The sequence below is a fragment of the Phacochoerus africanus genome, chromosome 12, assembly GCF_016906955.1.
Source record: "Phacochoerus africanus isolate WHEZ1 chromosome 12, ROS_Pafr_v1, whole genome shotgun sequence".
NCBI classification, from domain to species: domain Eukaryota; kingdom Metazoa; phylum Chordata; class Mammalia; order Artiodactyla; family Suidae; genus Phacochoerus; species Phacochoerus africanus.
This window is the reverse complement of record NC_062555.1, coordinates 48,056,391-48,076,896: the sequence shown is the minus strand read 5'-3', so window position 1 is coordinate 48,076,896 and position 20,506 is coordinate 48,056,391. Positions and strand designations below refer to the sequence as shown.

Below are 20,506 nucleotides of genomic sequence, written 5' to 3'. Positions count from 1 at the left end.
CCAGGGATGGAACCCGCAACCTCATGGTTCCTAGTCGGATTCATTAACCACTGCACCACGACGAGAACTCCGTATTTTTGAAAAGAATGTATATATACATATATATAACTGAATCACTTAGCTATATAGCAGAAATTAACAAAACACTGTAAATCAACTATACTTCAATAAAAAATAAATATATCAAATATAATCCAGGAGTTTCCTGGTTGTCTAGTAGGTTAAGGATCTGGCATTGTCTCTGCAGTGGATCAGGTCACTGCCGTGGCATGGGTTCGATCCCTGGCCTGGGAACTCTCACATGGAGTTCAGGCATGGCCAAAAAGAAAGTAAAAGGAATTCTAGTCCAATCTAAACACATTTTTACACAGAAGTAATATTTTATAAGATTATTTCCAGGAAATAAATTTTTAAGTTCCAAGTTTCAGGTTCTTACTCCAGGCATCCATTGCAATGTAACACATTTTTGAAATTGAGTAGCTTAAAACAATAACCATTTTATGACATCCCATGATTTCATGGGTCAGGAATTTGGGCAGGCCTCAGCTGGGTGATTCTTCTGCTCCAAGGGTGCCAACTGGGATTACTCACAGGTACTCAACCAGTGAGTGCGCTCGTCTGGACAGTTCAAGGTGGCTTCCTCACAAGTCTGGTGCCTGGGAGGGGATGGCTGGAAGGCTGGGATCAACTGGGTCTATCGACTCCAGCATGGCATTCTCAGGGTAACTGGTCTTCTTAGGGGGCACTGTAGAACCTCTTGGAAGAGTATTCCAAGAGGCCCAAGTGGAATTGACAAGGCTTCTTCTCACTCAGTTTCAGAGAGCATGCAGCATCACACTTCTGTCACCCAGTACGGGTTACAAGAGAAAGGGCCAGCCAGGATTCAAGGAGAGTCTACACAACAGTGTGAATTCCGGGAGATAAGGTTCACCGCAGGACCATCTTTAGAAGCTAACACCCATGGTGAAGATTTAATATTCTAAATTGGTATAGGTGAAAAACAGTATCAAGAAAAAAGAAAAAAAAAAAAGGAGTTCCCGTTGTGGCTCAGCAGTTAACGAATCTGACTAGCATCCATGAGAATGCAGGTTCGATCCCTGGCCTTGCTCAGTGGGTTAAGGATCCGGCGTTGCTTAGAACTGTGCTGCGGGGTGAAGACTCGGCTGGGATCCTGTGTTGCTGTGGCTCTGGTATAGACTGGTGGCTACAGCACTGATTTGACCCTTAGCCTGGGAAACTCCATATGCTGCGGGTGCAGCCCTAAAAAGCAATAAATAAATAAAATAAAAACAAAAAGAGAAAAAAATTGTGTTACGATAAAGTACCACTCACATTTTCATGAGAAAAAAGTTACATTAATGAGTATAAAGCTGTACTCTCAAGGAAAGTTTCACTGCTGTTGAGTATAATGGTCTTGTCCACATTTGGAAGAAAAACTGAGATGAACCATTAAAAAAAAACAATCATTTTTCCCTATGAAAATATTTCTTCAATCTGATTGCCTGATGTGCAACACTAGTAGGACTAGGATAATTTTTAGAAATATTTTGGGGAGTTCCTGTTGTGGCTCAGTAGCAATGAACCCCAGCTAGTATCCATGAGGATTCAGGTTCAATTCCTGGCCTTGCTCAGTGGGTTAAGGATCCAGCATTGCTGTGACTGTGGTGTAGGCCGGCAGCTCCAGCTTCAATTCGACCCCTAGCCTGGGAACTTCCATATGACATTGTTCGGCCCTAAAAATCAAAAAAAAAAAGGAAGTACTTTGGTTTTCACAGAGTCTTTTGCTCTTTCTTAGTTCTGTGCAGAGTCAGGCTCTTTGTGCTCCCTTAACTGGGAAAAGTGTGTACATCAGATCTGAAAGCAGAAGTATTTTGCAGACACTTCCTTTTCTGGCGTTTGTTTTCATAAAGCCTGAGCTTCCAGAATCTGTTGTGCAGGACGAGGGAAGAGGCAGGAGTTGAAAGGTGACAAAAGTACCATGAACAGTAAAGGTTCCCAGAGCATCACAGCTTAGCCCTTTTACCCACTTCCTTCCCTAATCACACCAGTAAGACCTCCTAAGTCATTTCTTTGGGACGTCTACTCCATGGAGCAGAATCCGAAAATCACTGCTCCAGAACAAGCATTCCTCAGATTTTCTTTTTTGTGTGGTTTTTTTTTTTGGGGGGGGACCACACCTGAAGCATATGGAAGTTCCCAGGCTAGGGGTCAAATTGGAGCTGTGCTGCTGGCCTACACCATAGCCACAGCAATGTGGTATCCAAGCTGAGTCTTAGATCTATACCACAGCTCATGGCAATGCCGGATCCTTAACCCACTAAGCGAGGCCAGGGATCGAACCTGCCCTCAGATCTTCTGAGTCAGGGTGCAATAGGGCATGGTGGGATGGAAGCTGAGGAACTTCAGATACAGACTCCCATGTTTCTCTTCTGTGTGTATAGGGGGTGAGGGAAACTGGAGTTACAGGTGACTAGAACTTTTTTGAGCCTGGGAGTACAGAAGAATGCTGATACTAGTCACCAGTACTGCACTGAGTATTGTCACGGACAAGAGGATAATCATAATTTCATCTCTGGAATGCACAATTTGAGGTTAAGGTGAATCACCCTTAACAAGGTGGCCTGTAAGTGGCTGGAGAGATGGGAACATCATACAGGTGAAAAGGTCAGGGCTGTAGATAAAAGATTGCAACAACTGTTGAAGTGAGCTCAGAGAGAAAAGAGCACAGGGCTAAAGACAGACTTTAACGAGATCCTGCTACAGAGGCTGAAAACCGGTGGCCCACCTACCATAACAACCTCTTTGAGTGACAACTTCTTTTTACTAAAAATGTTTTTCTCTAAAATCACAGACTATCAGGGAGTTCCTGTCATGGCTCCGCGGTAATGAACCCGACTAGTGTCCATGAGGACTTGGGTTCAATCCTTGGCCCTGCTCAGTGGGTTAAGGATCCAGCATTGCTGTGAGATGTGGTGTAGGTCACAGACACAGCTCAGATCTGGCATTGCTGTGGCTGTGGCACAGACTGGCAGCCACAGCTCCAATTTGATCCCTAGCCCGGGAACTTCCATATGCTACCAGTGTGGCCCTAAAGAAAAGGAAAAAAAAAAAAATTACAGACTATCAGCAACTGCCACCTGAAATTACATCACTAAGAAGAAAATATCCCACTCTTACTTGGAGGCTCTAAGACACAGAGAGGTAGCTTTGCCTGGTTTCCAAGCCAGGTGCAGAGCTGTGAAAAAAGGGTTTCTGGAGACAACATTCCACAACTAAACTTTGTAGTCCAAGGAAACAAGACCTTGGGTCCACTTGTAGTCCAGACCTGGTGTTAGGAATAGCTTTGCTATGTTGGGACCTACCAAAACACAGCTTCATTTGGAGTCACACTGTAGTGCAGTGGGTTAATGATCCGCACCTCAGCAGCTTGGGTCACTGCTGAGGTGCGGATTCTATCCCCCACCCAGTGCCCGCTGCAGTGGGTTAAGGATCCAGGGTTGCCACAGCTGTGGTGTAGTCACACCTGTGGCCCAGAATTGATCCCTGGCCCAGGAACTTCCACGTGCTGCAGGTGTGGCAAAAACAAAACAAAACACAACTTCATTTAAATTTTTTCTAAACTCTACACTTGCCTCAAAACCCTGTAGCAACTTCACCTTTTCCTTTGGTGCGACAAACCAAGGTTTCTTAGGTGTGAACTCTCCCTTATTACGGTGAATAAACCTGAATCTGGGAACTATGGATTCATTTCTGGAGGTATTACGATGATGGGATGAGAACATCGGAGGCTTTCATAGTACATTCCTTCATTTTACAAACAAAAATTGGGAACCAGAAGGGTTTCCGGTTATTTTCAAAGTCCTCACACAGCAGTTCTTGCACATGAAGAGGGTCCAGGGTGTACACCTTCGAAAATCAAAAGACAAAATCAACTGTGGAGTGGTTTTCCTTAAACATATAATCCTCAATTTGATCCAGGCCTTTTAAGACCTTCTTTACACTGCAGGTCAGCATTCCTCTGGTGTTGAGATTGATGAGTTTCATAACATTTACCAGGAGGTGATTGGGACCACAGTTCCCAGGACCTTCTTCCATTTCGCTCTACTGTTCCACATTTCTTCAGCACCTTATATTCATTCCTTGGACGAATTTCCTTTTTCTTTCTTTCTGGCTGTACCCACAGCATGCCAAAATTTCCAGGTGAGGGATCAACCCAGCACCATGGGCACCAACAATGTTGGGATCCTTAATCATCTGACCCACAAGAGAACTCTTCCTTTTTTCTTTCTTATTCCTGTCTCCCCAAGCCATTCTCTCAGTAATGAGCAATCTCCTGAACCTGAGAGCCACGACCCACCGTTCATTCAAGTCTTCCTTTTTCCGGCAAAGCGCTTTAAAAAAGGTGAGCTAGCAATCAGTTTATCTCCAGACCAAAAACAAAGCAAACACTTCCTCGCAGACGTACAGTGTTTCACTTAAACTACGACAGCAAGCAGATTACGAATTCTTTGTCCTCTAAAGAAAAGAAAGCGCATCCAACGGCACGGGGAAATCCTCAGCAGCGCCCGCAGGTGCTCAGGCACGCGGGCGTCGGGAACTTGGACCTGCGACCCGGGCGCAGAGGGGCGGTGCGGACGCGCATTGGTCGCCGAGGAACTGGAACCTTGGCGCGTGCGCAGTGCTCCGCGCGTGCGCAGTGCTCCGCCCGCGCCTCCCATCCCGCCGCCTGTCGCCCGTCTGCGGCCTCAGGAGTGGTCGAGTGGCAGCCGGCAAGCCGGCGAGCGGACAGCCGGGCGGGCCAACGTTGGGCCTTGCCTGCTCTCTCTGGGGAGGAAGGAGGGGGCCACGTTCCCGGTCTCCGGTGTCCCCCGGCCCCGCGGCCTGCCCCGCCGGCGAGGGAGAAGCTGAGGAGCCGCCGCCGTTCCGCCCGGCGTCGCCGCCGCCATTCCGCCCGGCGTCGCCGCCGCCATGGCTGCCATGATGGATCGGAAGTGAGCCTGAGGGCTACGGTGCCGGCGCGGGCGCTGAAACCCTGGTCCCTGGTCGCCCCCGCCAGGGAAGCGCGACGCCGCGGATCGCGGACCCTGGACCGTCGCGACTCCAGCCCATTTGCTTGGCCTACTTTCTCCAAGAGTGAGCGGCGGGGAGTGGCTCCCGGCCTCCGGCCCCGGCGGCTAGGAAGATGGCGGACCCGGCCGAATGCAACATCAAAGTGATGTGTCGCTTCAGACCTCTGAACGAGTCGGAGGTGAACCGCGGCGATAAGTACATCGCCAAGTTTCAGGGAGAAGACACGGTCATGATCGCGGTGAGTGCCCCGCCCCCACCCCGGTTCCCCTCCTTGGGGCCCGGCTGCGCCTGGAGTCCTGGGAAGTAGGGAGTGAGAGCCGAGAGGGAGCAGTCGGGTCCCCCAGCCTTCCGGGTGGGTTCCGCCGGCCTCGATGGGAGGGACGCGGAGCCTCATCGGGTGCTCCTGGGTCTCCCCACCCCGGTCTGCCGCGCCGGGAATGGGAGGCGCCCACTCACGGTCCGGGGCACTCCCGCACCTGGGGCGCTGGCGGAACCGTCCGGGGAGCAAATTTAGTGCCGGCGTTTCTGCGCGTGCAATTACTGATGCAGATGCTTGCCGTTGGTGTTTCGGACTTCCCTCCAGATTTACCATTCATAAAATTTGGAAGATCAGAGTTCGGCCAGGAACATTGAGCTGGCAGACCAGACTAGCTGTACCTTAAATAGTAATGATACTTAGAGAAACGTTTAACCGTGCTTTTTCCCGGGCGGGAGGAGGAAAACTACCAAACAACTGCAGTTAGTATCTTAAAAGTTCACCCAACCCGCCTTTTGAGTTTCCCGTTACAAATGGCGAATCGAGGGCTGTAAAAAGAAATAGCTTTCTTTTGAAATTGGAGCGGTCGATTTTGTTTAATCTTCCAGCGGATCTAGCCAGTTCACGTTCAGAAGAGAACCATAGTCTCACTTTCACTGCTTTTTATGGAGTTACAGTCTAGGAAAGAGTATTAACTTTTTATGTGTTTGTCAAAGTGTTATAAAAGCAAACTTTTTTTAAAAAAGGTAAAATTTGACCAGTACGCTAGATTTCTTGTTGGTGTTGCATTTCTACTTCTACAGTTAGGATCTACCTTGAAGGAAATTGAATTTGATAATTCCAAGCATGGTGAGATATTGGCTAGAGTTGGCTGGTCATTGTCAACTTCTGGGAGACTGGAAAGGTTTTTTTTGTTTTGTTTTGAGGTCTGATCTCTGGTATTGAAAGGTCTCTGAAAATAGCATTCCCAGTTCAAAGAGATTAAAATGGATAGTGAGGTACTGCTTACTGAACTAAAAGTTAAATTCATTTTTCTTGGTAATGCCATTTGGCAGAACTTGTTTGTACACACCAAATTTTAATGTTAACTTTTTCTCTAATGGCATTCGGTGTTCAGCGTATGTTTGGATAGTTTGATTTGGAAATGAAACAAAGGGATCACAGGAGGTGGAATGTTGAAGATTAAAAGCATTGATGTGTAAGATGGAACTAAGGATCTTTAAGAGTTTTATGTGAAAGTTTCCAGAGTTCAGCTCTAGAAAATACATGTCATAGACCCACGTTGCTTAGGAGGATTTTGGCAAACAAGTCATTAGGTTTCTTACCATTACCAGCTACTGTGGTGTGAGGACTGTCATTCTGGTTCTTTGTTAACAAGTCCACAGAAAAACTCTTGCTGTAAATGACATTGTGATCAAGCCAAGAAGTTTGCACAGAAATAGCCATCCTTTTCCTTTAGAATGATATATTTTATATGGGGTCAGAGAAAGTTTGCAAGGCCTGGGTTGTTCATTGGCAAACGTGAGGCTACTAGTTTCTCATGGAGTTTTTGTGATAACTCAGCCTCAACAGTGGTTCACATGTCAAAACTATTTTCCTTTCAGACTTACAGTTTTAAACTCTTATTTCTTTAGATTTTTTTGAGTGTATTTACATAAATCTCTATGTATGATCAAGATTTATTTCTTGAAATGATAAATTTAGGATGGTTTATGGTTTAAAAGATGACCTTCTGATGCAGGCCAAATATGACATAAAATGAGGAAAGAGTTAAAAGAAAATAAATAATTACCACAAGAAGCACACATTTATTCTAGGCTGTTTCCTGTGGATAAAGTAATTATAAGTTCCTTACATAAGTTTCCTTAGTAAGGTAAATAAATTTGTGATAATACTAAAAATCATGGATGATTGAGTTGTGAATCAGTAATGAACAGTTAGTTGGCCTATAGATAAAGTGGTAAGCATTTCAGTCTATTTTTGTTTTTAAAGTATAAGCAAAAATATGTTAGAACTGAATGTGATAGCTTTAAAGCATGTTTAGTTTACTATTTTCAGAAACTAATCTTTTGCATATATAGTTAAGTCATCACTTACTCTGGAGTCTTTTTTTTTCTATTTTTTTTAAGTGCATTGTTTTACGTATTTATTAATTTTTAAGTTGACTGGGACTTTATAAGGACAGCTAGAAGTGGAATTAGAAAATCTCTAGGTAGGAGTTCCCGTCGTGGCGCAGTGGTTAGCGAATCCGACTAGGAACCATGAGGTTGTGGGTTCGGTCCCTGCCCTTGCTCAGTGGGTTGCTGTGAGCTGTGGTGTAGGTTGCAGACGCAGCTCGAATCCCGTGTTGCTGTGGCTCTGGTGTAGGCTGGCAGCTACAGCTCCGATTCAACCCCTAGCCTGGGAACCTCCATATGCTGGGGGAGCAGCCCCAAAAAATAGCAAAAAGACAAAAAAAAAAAAGAAAAGAAAATCTCTAGGTAAAGTCATCTCTTGATTTGTTTTGTTCATTTTACTGGATCCTCATCCTGATTCAAAGTAAATAGCCTAAGAAGGAATTGCTGCAATGCAGTGTTTAAATTATCTTAAATGATTTTAAAACATTTTTAAGGATTCTAATTTTCATCTAAGTATAGTTTACAACATTTTGTCCAAACTTTTTTCCTGTTACTCATATAACCAGTGATTTTATTATGTGACCCCTTAGTGTACAAACTTTGTGATCTTATAGTGTTTCTCTGTGTTTTGCTGCCTTTATAAAGATTTTTTTTTGTAATTAAGTGCTCAGTGAATTTCATATTTAATGAAATAAATGCATTCTTTTTTGAAGATCTTTGAATGATCAAATAGAATCTATTTGCTTTAGGTAAGTAAACTTGTTATCCACAAAAAAGGGAGGACAAAGGCAATACCTTATATAGTTCAAAGGAGACTAATGAAATCAACAGAAAAAAAACAAATCAATTAGAAATTACTTTTATATCCATTTATGCTTCATAAAAATGGATCGTGGATATTTGCATGGTTAAGTAGCTTTACTAATCATTGCTTATAAGGTATGCTCTGGAGGCTGCCAGAATGAAAAACAAGCTATTGTAGTTCACTGAAATTAGACCCATTTCCTTACCTCCAGCACAACACAATTTCCCCTTTCAAATTTATGATGATTTGGTGTGTTTGATCTTGATTACCTTAAATATGAAAAATCAAAAGAGAAGGAGCTGTCATAACAGTTGTAGAATGTTAGCTCACAATCAGTAAGGAAAACCTAATATGATGTAATCCCATGTGATTTGAAAATCACTATTCAGAATTCCAGAGAAAGACATATTCTTGCCAGAAGGGTGTCCTTTGTAACCAAATTTGGTGTTCAGCCTGGTCTGTGCACATTCAAATGGGAACCGCTTCACTTAAGAAATCTAAGGTAAATAAACTTATTCCTCTTTGGTTTTGTCTCTTGAAGCCTAAGTCAAATATGAATGCATCTTGTGACTTGGAGTGTCTTTTAAGGTGCATGCATATGAAGGCTGCCTAATGTATATTTCAAGACCAAGAACCAGGGTTTTAGGATAACAGATGGTTAAGGGATGTGTCTCAATTGTAGACCATTAGAAGTGGTTTTTTTATGTTTCACAAGTCTTGCTTTTCATCCCAGGAAACCAGGGCCAATTAGTTACCTGTAGTTAGACCTCTAATCAAAACATTTGCTTTATTTGAGAAAATTATAATTCCATTTTGAAATTAAAATGAGACTATTTTGTCAACGTAATACTAAGCAATTAATTTTTTATTTAACAATAATAGAACTTTTTAAAAAATCAATCAATCCCAGCTTATTTTTTGCATGCTCATATTAAGGTGGTAATGGTAGTTTGCATATTTGCTGTGAGGTGATGCTTGAGTAAACAGCTTCATAAAGTACTTTTTTTTTTTTTTTTAATTAAAGTGCTTTAAAGGCAGGCTTTACTGTTACCCATTATTTTTGGCATATCTCTTTCTAACGTCTTTCTTTTGGGAGGTGAGGGGCACACCCCAGGCATGTGAAAGTTCCTGAGCCAGGGATTAAATCAGGAACACAGCTGTAACCAGAGCTACAACACCAGATCTTTAAGCCACTGAGCCACCAGGGAACTCCAGCATATCTATCTCTAAATGGTTTATCAACACTTTTTTTATTGATGTGAAAATGAAGATAGGACTTAAGTAATAATCTTTTTTTTTTCTTCTTTTTAGGGCGGTACTCACAGCATGTGGAAGTTCCCAGGCTAGGGGGTAAATCTGAGCTGTAGCTGCTGACCTACACCACAGCCACAGCAATGCTCGATCCTTAACCCAAGGCCAGGGATCAAACCCAAGTCCTCATGGATACTAGTGTTCAAGTATACTTGTCAGGTTCATTACTGCTAAGCCATGACAGGAACTCATGTTCTATTTTTTAATTGTTTTATTTATTTATTTTCATTTATTTATTTATTTATTGTCTTTTTGCCTTTTTCTAGGGCCGCACCTGCGGCATATGGAGGTTCCCAGGCTAGGGGTCGAATTGGAGCTGTAGCCGCCAGCCTATGCCAGAACCACAGCAACTCAAGACCTGAGCCGCGTCTGCGACCTACATCATAGCTCACGGCAACACCAGATCCTTAACCCACTGAGCAAGGCCAGGGATCGAACCTGCAACCTCATGGTTCCTAGTCAGATTCGTTAACCACTGCGCCACGGACGGAAACTCCTATTTTTAATATTTTTTTAATTGAGGTATAGTTGATTTACAGTGCTATGCAGCACAGTGACCCAATCACACATACACATACATTCTGTATGTTATCTGCCATCATGGTCTGTCCCAACAGATTGAATATAGTTCCCTGAGTGTTTATCCTTTTATTCTTTAAATGCTTATTTTAATAAAATATTTGACTTATTTCGGAAGGACACAGTTGTCATCCTGTTCCCTATTTTCTGTAGATTAACTTGTTTCTCGCAAGCAAAATTAGAATTAATCATGAGTTCTTTAATGCTAGAGGTTGTTTCCATTTCAGTTCACTTAACATGATCACTTATATTAGATTCTAGTACATATCTGCTTAGCTTAGTATTCAGTAGTCTACCCAGCCTTATCCTTTATTCCTTGAATCCTACAGTCCGTGCTAATTAAATATCATTTCTTAAATTATCATTTACAACGTCTGATGCATTATAGGCACTGAATGTTTGCTGGATAAGTGAAGAGGAAAATTTTCTTTTTGCATAGAAAAAATATTAGCGTGGTTTATCTTTGTCATTTTGATTGTATTTGTGTTTGTTTTCAGAATTGTTTATCATGAATAATCTTGTACAATCAGTAAAATGGTGATTGTCTTTTATTAGCCACACCTATGGATTTGAATACTAATGTCTCAGAATCTTAGCAAAAGGATGCTTTTGTGTATGTCATAGGCAAAGAATAACCAAACATTGAGATGCCTACGTTTTGTTTTGTTTTGGGGTGTTTTTTGTTGTTGTCTTTTTAGGGCAGTACCCTCGGAATATGGAAGTTCCCAGGCTACGGGTTGAATTGGAGCTGCAGCTGCCAGCCTATGTCACAGCCACAGTAACACCAGATCTGAATCACATTTGTGACCTACAGAGCTTGTGGCAATGCTGGATCCTTAACCCACCGAGGGAGGCCAGGGATCGAACCCGCATCCTCATGGATGCTAGTTGGGTTCATAACTCACTGAACCACAATGTGAACTCCTCAGATGCCTACTTCTAATTGATGCCAAAGTGAGGTCGTCTGAGTATATCCTTCAGGAATGCCTTTAGCTGCAGAGGGGAAACAAACAACTAATAGTGGTTTAAATAAATAAGAGGTTATTTTTCTCAAGTGGAAAGTCTGGAGGTAGGCCTTTAGTTTTACTTGCTGACTGTTACCTTCTGTCATCCTTAGTTATTGACTCTTCATCATCATATTCTAATGTCTGGAACTGATGGATGCTCCAGTTCCAGACATTCATTCCGGAAAGGAGAAAGGGTAGCTTTGGCTGAGATGGGGATTTTTTTGTTGTTGTTTTTAGGGTTGTTTTTGTTTTGTTTTTGGTCTTTCTAGGGCCACACTCGCAGCATATAGAAGTTCCCAGGCTAGGGATCGAATCAGCACTGTCCTACACCACAACCACAGCCACAGCTACGCGGGATCTGAGCTACATCTGCTTGTTTTTTTAAAGTGGTCCTTTTTATCAGAAAAAATCAAGCCCTTCTCTGTTCTTCTGTCTGTCTGTCTGTCTATTGGTCTTTTTAGGGTTGCAACTGCAGCATATGGAGGTTCCCAGGCTAAGGGTTGAATTGGAGCTGTAGCCACTGGCCTACACCACAGCCACCAGATCCGAACCACATCTGCAATCAACACCACAGCTCACGGCGACGCTGGATCCGTAACCCACTGAGCGAGACCAGGGATTGAACCTGCATCCTCATGGATGCTGGTCAGTTTCGTTTCCACTGAGCCACGACAAGAACTCTAAACAAACCCTTCTCTGAAACCTCCCAGCAGACCATCACTTCATAATATCTAGAAGTGGGTCATATGGCCACTAGCTGCAAGGAGACTTGGTTGGATAGGCATTTAAGGGGTGTTTGCTTCATTCTTAACTGTTATTACAAGCTTTGAGTAGGGGAGCTGTGGAGTAAAGTTTCTTAAAAAATATGGTCTTGGAGCTCCTGTTGTGGTACAGTGGAAACGAATCCGACTAGGAACCGTGAGGTTACCAGTTTGATCTCTGGCCTCGCTTAGTGGGTTAAGGGTCTGGCATTGCTATAAGCTTTGGCTCAGATCCTGCATTGCTGTGGCTGTGGTATAGGCCGGCAGCTGTAGCTCTGATTCTACCCCTAGCCTGGGAACCTCCATATGCCTCAGGTGTGGCTCTAAAAAGTGAAAAAAGAAAGAAGGAAAAGTATGTTCTTTTTTAGCTAAGCCCATAGGAAGTATTCTATGATGTTAGGGATTATTTCTGGGGGTCGTGATTGTTTTTTATTTTAGGATCCAGTTTCCTTCCTCCCTTTAGAAGAGAACTAGAGAGCTGGCATATGCTTAACTTTCAACACCCCTTGCTTCCTCTCATCTTTTTTTTTTTTTAAAGGGCTGCACCCGAGGCGAATGGAAGTTCCCAGACTAGGGATTAAATCAGAGCTGCAACTGCCAGCCTGCACCACAGCCACAGCAATGACAGATCTGAGCCTAATGATACTAGTCAGGTTCCTCTGAGCCACAACGGAACTCCCCCCCTTATCTTTTAGATGCTCACTTTTTCTGTGCTGAGCCACAGCGGAACTCTCCCCCTCTTATCTTTAGGTGCTCACTTTTTCTCTTAGATTGCTAGATTGTTCCTACCAGCATTTAAAGTCACTGAGGTCTTGTCATCTTAAAAAATAGCTTTCTTTGGAAGTTCCCATGTGGTGCAGTGGATTAAGGTTCCAACATTGCTGATGTGGGTTTGATCCCTGGCCCAGGTGCTTCCAGATGCCGTAGGTGCGGCTGAAAAAAAATAGCTTCTTTGACTCAAAGCAAGATTTTTGCTCAGTTCCCTCCTATTCTTTTTTTTTGGTCTTTTTAGAGCCACACCCTCAGCATATGGAGGTTCCCAGGCTAGGGTTCCAGTTGAAACTATAGCTGCCAGCCTATGCCAGGACCACAGCAGCGCCAGATCCAAACAGCTCGTGGCAATACTGGATCCTTAGCCCACTGAGCAAGGCCAGGGATCGAACTTGTGTCCTCATGAATACTAATCCGGTTCGTTTCCGCTGAGCTGAGACGGGAACTCAAGTTCCCTCCTATCCTTTTTTCAACCCTTTCCAGTCTGACCTTTCTCATTAGATACTTTTGTCTTGACCTCATAGCTGAGTTTGACACAGTCACTTCCTCCTTGAAAATTCTTTATTGATTTACATGGACATTATACTCTGATGTTCTTTTTTCTTTTTTTCTTTTCTGTCGAATTGGTGGCATACGGAAGTTCCCGGGCCAGGGATTGAATCTGAGCCACAGCTACAGCAATGCTGGATCCTTAGCCCACTACACCAGGTTGGGGATTGAACTGGCACTTCCACAGAGACAAGCCAGGTCCTTAATCCACTCTGCCACAGCGGGAACTCCTGATTTTTTCATTTCATGCCTCTGACTTCTCCTCAGGCTACATCAGCAGTTCTCTAAATGTGTCCCCAAGATGGAGTCCCTGTGATCTTTTAAGGTGCCAAGGAAATCAAAACTGTCTTCAAAATAACACTAAAATGTGACTTGCCTTTTTCATTGTGTTGGCATTTGCATTTGATCTTTGCTACTTGCACTTCAAACTTAACAACATTCTTTGGTTTCTTAAATGCTTCAAGCTCCTTCAGCCTTAGAATTTTTAAGCATCCTATTTCCAATGCCTAGAGTATTTCCCCACACTAACCCTCCCTCATGACTAATATTGAAGAGACTGACAGTGAACTAGGTGCTGCTGAATCTTCCTGCAGGTCTTTAACGTCTCTTCTCCAGAGTATTTCTCTGGGATTCTTCTGCCTTCCCCAGGCTCAGATTCTCCTCTAAGTGCTCTTATCACATTCCATTTCGTGAATTGAAATTTTGGTCACTTAATTATTTGATGTCTGCCCCACTGTTACTTATGGCGCACTGAAGCAGAGAGTGAATTTGTTTTGGTCATTGTTCTAGCATGGTGTCCAGAATAATTGGCATTCCATAAGTACTTTGTAAAATGGACGAATGGTTGAAATGCTGTTGCAGTACACTGAAAGGCTGAATGGAATAGTGGAAGGAGTCCTGCACTGAAAGATTGGAGTGTGAATTTTAATTTTGTGTTTACAATTTTTGGACCTTTAAGGATTCTAGTTCCTTATCTGCAAAATGATGTGAGTGCCTCCCACAGCAGTGTTTATTACTGTGTTAGGCCTTGGAAATACAACGAAGATGAAACAGACATACTTATTTTGTTGGCTTGTTCTAGTGGATTTGCTCTTGGGCCCAAAGGTCCTTTCTACAGAGATTCTATGCCATAAAGTGATGCATAGTAGGTGTCCTGTTTTGAAGGTTAAATGTATGGTGACGTCTTTAAAAGAGCTTAGAAATGTCTAATCACCTTTCATTTGTGTATTTGAATCCTTATTTCTGTTTTGCAGTCCAAGCCTTATGCATTTGACCGGGTGTTCCAGTCAAGCACATCTCAAGAGCAAGTGTACAATGACTGTGCAAAGAAGATTGTTAAAGGTAAATATATTTGATCTGCTAAGTTGTCCCAACAGTAAGTAAAATTTTATTAGTAATCTTTCCCAGTTACACAACATTCTCTTTTTCACTTTGTCTCTTTCTTTTAGTTAACCACAGTTGTTTAAACTAAAAGATCAAATAAAATTAATAAACCTATTGCTCAAATTCCGTGAACTTATATACAATACCTAGTGAAGGGTGTTAGGAGAATTGTAGTGTTATATACTTGTTCTTGGAAGATGCATTTCTATTAGATATTCCCAGGAAACTTTGCTAAGGTAACAATTCTAGAAATATAGGAGCATGAGAACAAAGAGAAAGTGCCTAGATAGGTGTCTGTAAAATACTGGGAAATGGTCGTCTGTCATTCTCCATTCCATTGTTATTCCTTCCCTAGGGTCTTGTCTTGTTCAAGTGAGGAATTGTTCAAGTGGAGGATTTTAACAGGGGTTGCTCAGAATGAAAAGTGTGTACATTCCAGTTTAATACTATTAACTTATACTAAGATATTTTTCAAGTTTATATTTTCTAAAACTACAGAACCCTAGAGCTGAGAGAGTTAAGTGATTATTTGGACCTACTTTCTGTTCCTGCAGAAACACCTTACATCAGAGTGATCTTATGATTAATAGGTATTACTTTGTGATATAATTTAAACCACTTTTTGACAGCTCTGATTGTTAAAAAATACTTCTTAGATTGAGGCAAAATCTGTCTTCTTATAGTGTTCACCAGGGATTAATAGCCATTACTTTGAAGAAGAGTTGGGATTCACTTTAAAAGTGTATAGATTAGGATTAAAGTAGGATCATAGACATTTCATCCAGTAACAGGAAAAAAGGTATGTAGTGTTTATGGGTAGAAGTTAGGTCCATATGTGTGATAGAAGAAAAGTGTACATGTTCCTTTACTAATTCATTCCATTTTGTCTGTGATATAGAAAGCAAATTCACAGAGTGAGGATAGGGGAGGAGCTTCTAGGAAAGGGAGTAAGTCATCTAACAGTATAGAAGTGAATGGACTAAGGACACATGGCATCATAAGGGCCCACTTGAGGCCAGTTGCCAGAGAGCTGAATTTACTCAGGTAGAGCTTTGCCAGGCAAGTATAAAATGGGGAGCAGAGCAAAAGATGTAGTCAAGAGAGCAGTGCTAATGATGAAGCATGGCATCTAAGCTGACTGAGAGGGAGAAGGACATGGGTTGCTGGTGGGAGCAGAGTTTTTAAGGGACAGTGAAAAAAGGTGGTAAGATTAGTCTCAGTGGAGTTAAAGGTTTATTGGAATCATATGCTAGAAGGAGTTGAAGAAGCGGATACTTGTTAGGGAGGCAGTGTGGTTAGTAATGAAAAAGTCTAGAGTGTGACCATGGACTTGGTATCTGAAGGAGCAAAGGACAAGATTGTGGAAAAAGACAGGTCAAGGATCTGAGAGGCCACAGTATCATCAAGTACATGGGTACCTAGAAGTGGGACCTGGAACCACCAAGAATTACAGCAGGAATGGAATCGTTGAGACGCAGTGGCCTGTAGAGAGAATTAACTTCTGATTCTGTAAATGATTGCAAGGAATGAACAGGCAGTGTGATCTTTTGTTATAAACATCAAATGGTTTTTCGAACGGATCTGTCCATCATGGAACATAATTATTCTGTAGACTTTGATTTTGACATACTTTTGTCATCACTACAAAATAAAATTACTTTAGCTTTTTAAAAAATACAGTTATTGATTTGTGAATTCATGGGCAATTTAAATGTATAAATCTTTTTCACATCTGTTGCAGCCAACATTAAACCCCAATGCACACTTGAATATTGGAGGTTTTTTTATCTGCTTATCTGTATGCATAATACAGAGTCTATTTTGTTCATTTTACCTCATAATCCTATTTTGAGGTTTTTGGGGGCTTTTTGCTTTCTTTCTTTTTTTTTTTTTTAGGGCCACACCTGTGGCATATGGAGGTTCCAAGGCTAGGGGTCAAACTGGAGCTACAGCTGCTGGCCTACACCATAGCAGCAGCAGCAGCATCATATCTGCGACCTACACCACAGCTCAAAGCAATGCCGGATCCTTAACCCACTGACTGAGGCCAAGGAACAAACCCGCAACCTCATGATTCCTAGTTGGATTCGTTTTTGCAGCACCACAATGGGAACTCCTTGAGTTTTGTTTTTATAGCTGTCTTTTACTAGGGATCTAACCAGGCTCTCAACATATTTGCATAAGTCTGTTATGATTTCAAGGATTTTGAACTTTTTTTTTTTTAAGGTCCTTAAGGAAACTGTAGTTTGAAAAATATTATTCTGAATCATTTACCAAATGCTTAATGGGTTGTGGTCCTTAGCCTGATCTTCAAAAAACTGAATAAAGTTGTTGGCAATGATTAATCACACTGGGTATTCCCCCACCTTCAGATTCTCTTACTTGTATGGTTGTCTAGTTCTTAGCTTGTTAACATATCCAGAAGAGTGTGATGAAAAACTTGGATCCGGAGTTCCCGTCGTGGCGCAGTGTTTAATGAATCCGACTAGGAACCATGAGGTTGCGGGTTTGGTCCCTGCCCTTGCTCAGTGGGTTAAGGATCCGGCGTTGCCGTGAGCTGTGGTGTAGGTTGCAGATGCGGCTCAGATCCTGCGTTGCTGTGGCTCTGGCGTAGGCCGGTGGCTACAGCTCTGATTGGACCCCTAGCCTGGGAACCTCCATATGCCGCAGGAGCGGCCCGAGAAATAGCAAAAAAAGACAAAAAAGAAAAAAGGAAAACTTGGGTCCTTTTGTGAAATCATGGTGATGAGTCTAGTATTCCCCAAAGTACCAGTTAAGTGACCCAAATAGGAAATGAGATTAGTTTAGCCACTCCTTTACCTTAAGATTTTGGTGTACTTGTCTGAGATTCCCAGAATCTATCATTTTTCGCTTTTTGAACATTTACAAGTTAATCATCTTCTGTTACCTCCATTCTCTGTGGCTTTTGTGAAATTTTTATCCATGGTGTGTAATTCTTTTATGACTAGAAACTTAGGCTCATTTAAAACCACCCTTTGGGAGTTCCCGTGGTGGCTCAGCAGTAACAAACCTGATTAGTATCCATGAGCAGGTGGGTTCAATCCCTGGCCTTGCTCAGTGGGTTAAGGACCCAGTGTTGCCATGAGCTGTGGTGTAGGTCACAGACTCAGCTCAGATCTGATGTTGCCATGGCTGTGGCATAGGCCAGCAGCTATGGCTTGGATTTGACCCCAGCCTCATAATTTTCCATATACCGCGGGGGCAGCCCTAAAGAGACTACATACATACATACGATAATTCAAATTAAACCATTTTTTGGTGATCCTACCCACCTTGATCCCAAAGTCTCTCTCGGCAGTGTTTTTTTCTCTTGTTCCATTTTGAGGATAATGTTGCAGGAGACAGCAATACATCCTTTGTTAACATAATCATCTTTTCTAGGCAGTGCAGGCCTACTCCTTCATTATTCTTTTTCTGAATATTTTATTATTATTATTATTATTATTTGTCTTTTTGCCTTTTCTAGGGCCGCATCCACGGCATTCGGAGATTCCCAGGCTAGGGGCCCAATCAGAGCTGTAGCCGCTGGCCTACACCACAGCCACAGCAACGCTGGATCCCCAACCCACTGAGCAGGACCAGGGACCGAACCCACAACCTCATGATTCCTAGTCGGATTCGTTAACCGCTGAGCCACAATGGGAACTCCCTTTTTCTGAATATTTTAAAAGCTCTCTTTAGGATCTAGTTTTTGTTTTATTTTTGTAAGACTCATTTATCTTGGGCTTTTACCTTTCTCTTCCTGTTCTATTTTTATCCCTTTTGTACATCCTCATTTATGTAGTCTCTTAACAGTAGCCTCATACCTACCTTTCTCAGAACTGTGAAATCTAGGGTACTTGTTTCTACCAACTTTTGTTCTGTTTCGTTAATGTTTACAGTTCGTTCTTTTTCTGAAATTTCCCTCCTTTTCCCAACATTTTGGTCCCTTTTACTTTTTTACCTCTTACCAACAGATTCCTGCGTTACTTTTATTTTTTATTTTATTTTTTATTTTTGTCTTTAGCCTCTGGCATATACCACAGCCACAGCCACGCCAGATCCTTAACCCACTGAGGGAGGCCAGAGATTGAACCTGCGTCCTCATGAATACTGGTCAGATTCATTTCTGCTGAGCCACATGGGGAACTCTGCTTTACTTTTTTGGAACTGATGGTTTATGAAAAAGTACTTTAGCCAGGACCCGGTATGAAGTAAGCGCATAACAGATAGCAATGAGTTTAATCAGCCATAATCGTACTTGGGATAACTCATAGCCTAAGATATTTTCACTCTACAAAAAGAGACTTAAGCAACTGTTACAGTAGAAGCTTTCTGTCTCTCTCTTCAGATTCCCTGCCAGCTTTGTGATTTATAGAAAAGTATCATCTGCTTATGACATCTTTATCTTCACCCAAATGCTCTGCCATTTTGGAGGAGCCTGAATATAGTGGGTTTTGTCCCAGACAAGATACAGATGTGGCTAAGTTAGCAACAAATACGTAGATTTAGGAGTGTGATGGGGTGGTGAGGGTAGATGAGGTGGGAGGATAGAACTCAATTAAATACATTGTGGGTTGAGTTTGGGACCCTCATTGGCACACAGATCAAGTAGAAAGCCATGGTTAGAAACTGTGTTAGGCAAGTTACGGCAAAATGATGGGTGAGATGGTGTCTCTTCTGAGATATGAATTTGATGAGCAAGTTGCCAGGAATGAGCTGAGTGCAACTGTATTCTCTGGGCCCCTGACAATCTGCTGAGGTTGTGTTGTTTCATAAATTTCTGTACAAGTAAATAACTTATGTATAGGGCTGTTACTGTTTCCTTTTTGGAGATTCATTAGATAGATCTTTTTTCTTTGGAACGCAGTTTATCCACCTATATTCTCTTTTCAGTTCTGAACCCTAGTGATGTCTACAAGTTGGATTCCCCAGTATAAAATAGTTGTCACATGTTCGGTATTTGCTGTATGCTAGGTACCTACCAGGCCTCCATAGATTCCACTGTTTCCCACCTTAGATTCCTGACCTGGAGTGTCTGCCACTGTATCCACCTTAATTTTGCCAGATGTAACCTGCCGTACGTTTATTTTGGTGCCTCTATTCCTTGAGAATATAGTGTAGTGATTAAAAACTTGTCTTTGGAGCTAGGACTGTCTAGAGTTGCGTCCCAGCTCTGTCTTAATAGTTGTAGAACTGTAGACAAGTTACTTAACCTTTGGGGGTTTTTGAGTTTTCTTGTTTGTTGTTTGTTTTTTGCTTTTTAGGGCTGCGTGTGTGACATATGGAGATTCCCAGACTAGAGGTCCAATCAGAGCTATAGCTGCTGGCCTATACCACAGCCACAGCAATGCAGGATCCAAGCAGTGTCTGCGACCTACACTGCAGCTCACAGCGACGCCAGATCCGTAACCCACTGAGCGAGGCCAGGATCAAACCCACAACCTCGTGGTTCCTAGTCGGATTTGTTTCCACTCTGCCACTGTTTCTCACAAGAGGGCAAACATATATTATAAAAGCGGAGGGACACTGTAGGAAGATGCTGTGTGTTATGAGCATTTGGCAAGCGTTGGAGTGTGTGCACTGAACACTGTGCCAGGCTGGTCAAGAAGGCAGACAAGTAAATTGGTGGTCGCAATACTCAGTGATAAGTATTATGTTTAAATGCAGATGCTATAAGAACACATAGAATAGGACTCTTACCCAGATTCATTTAGGGGTGTGTTGTGGAATTGCGTTGGAGAAAGAAGTAAAGCCTAAGCTAGTCTTAATGGATGCACAAGAATAGGAAGGAGAGTGCCTTCCAGACTGAGATGCACTTGGATTAAGGCAGTCCACATGAGAAAAGTATCACCTGTTTGGGGAAGAACATACATTATAGTAAGACTGACATTGAG

General features: G+C 42.5%; 1 protein-coding gene across 2 annotated transcripts in view; it reads left to right on the top strand.

Moving 5' to 3' along the window:
- Window positions 1–5,175: 5,175 nt before the first annotated feature.
- KIF5B (kinesin family member 5B) overlaps window positions 5,176–20,506 on the top strand; it is a 55,716-nt gene continuing 40,385 nt past the window's right edge. For both annotated transcript variants that reach the window (XR_007131154.1, XM_047754589.1), the window contains exons 1-2: window positions 5,176–5,308; window positions 14,480–14,567. Coding sequence is in view for 1 of the 2 variants with exons in the window: in XM_047754589.1 (XP_047610545.1) it covers window positions 5,183–5,308; window positions 14,480–14,567 (214 nt within the window). In the remaining variant the exon portion in view is untranslated. The remainder of the gene's footprint in view (window positions 5,309–14,479; window positions 14,568–20,506) is intronic.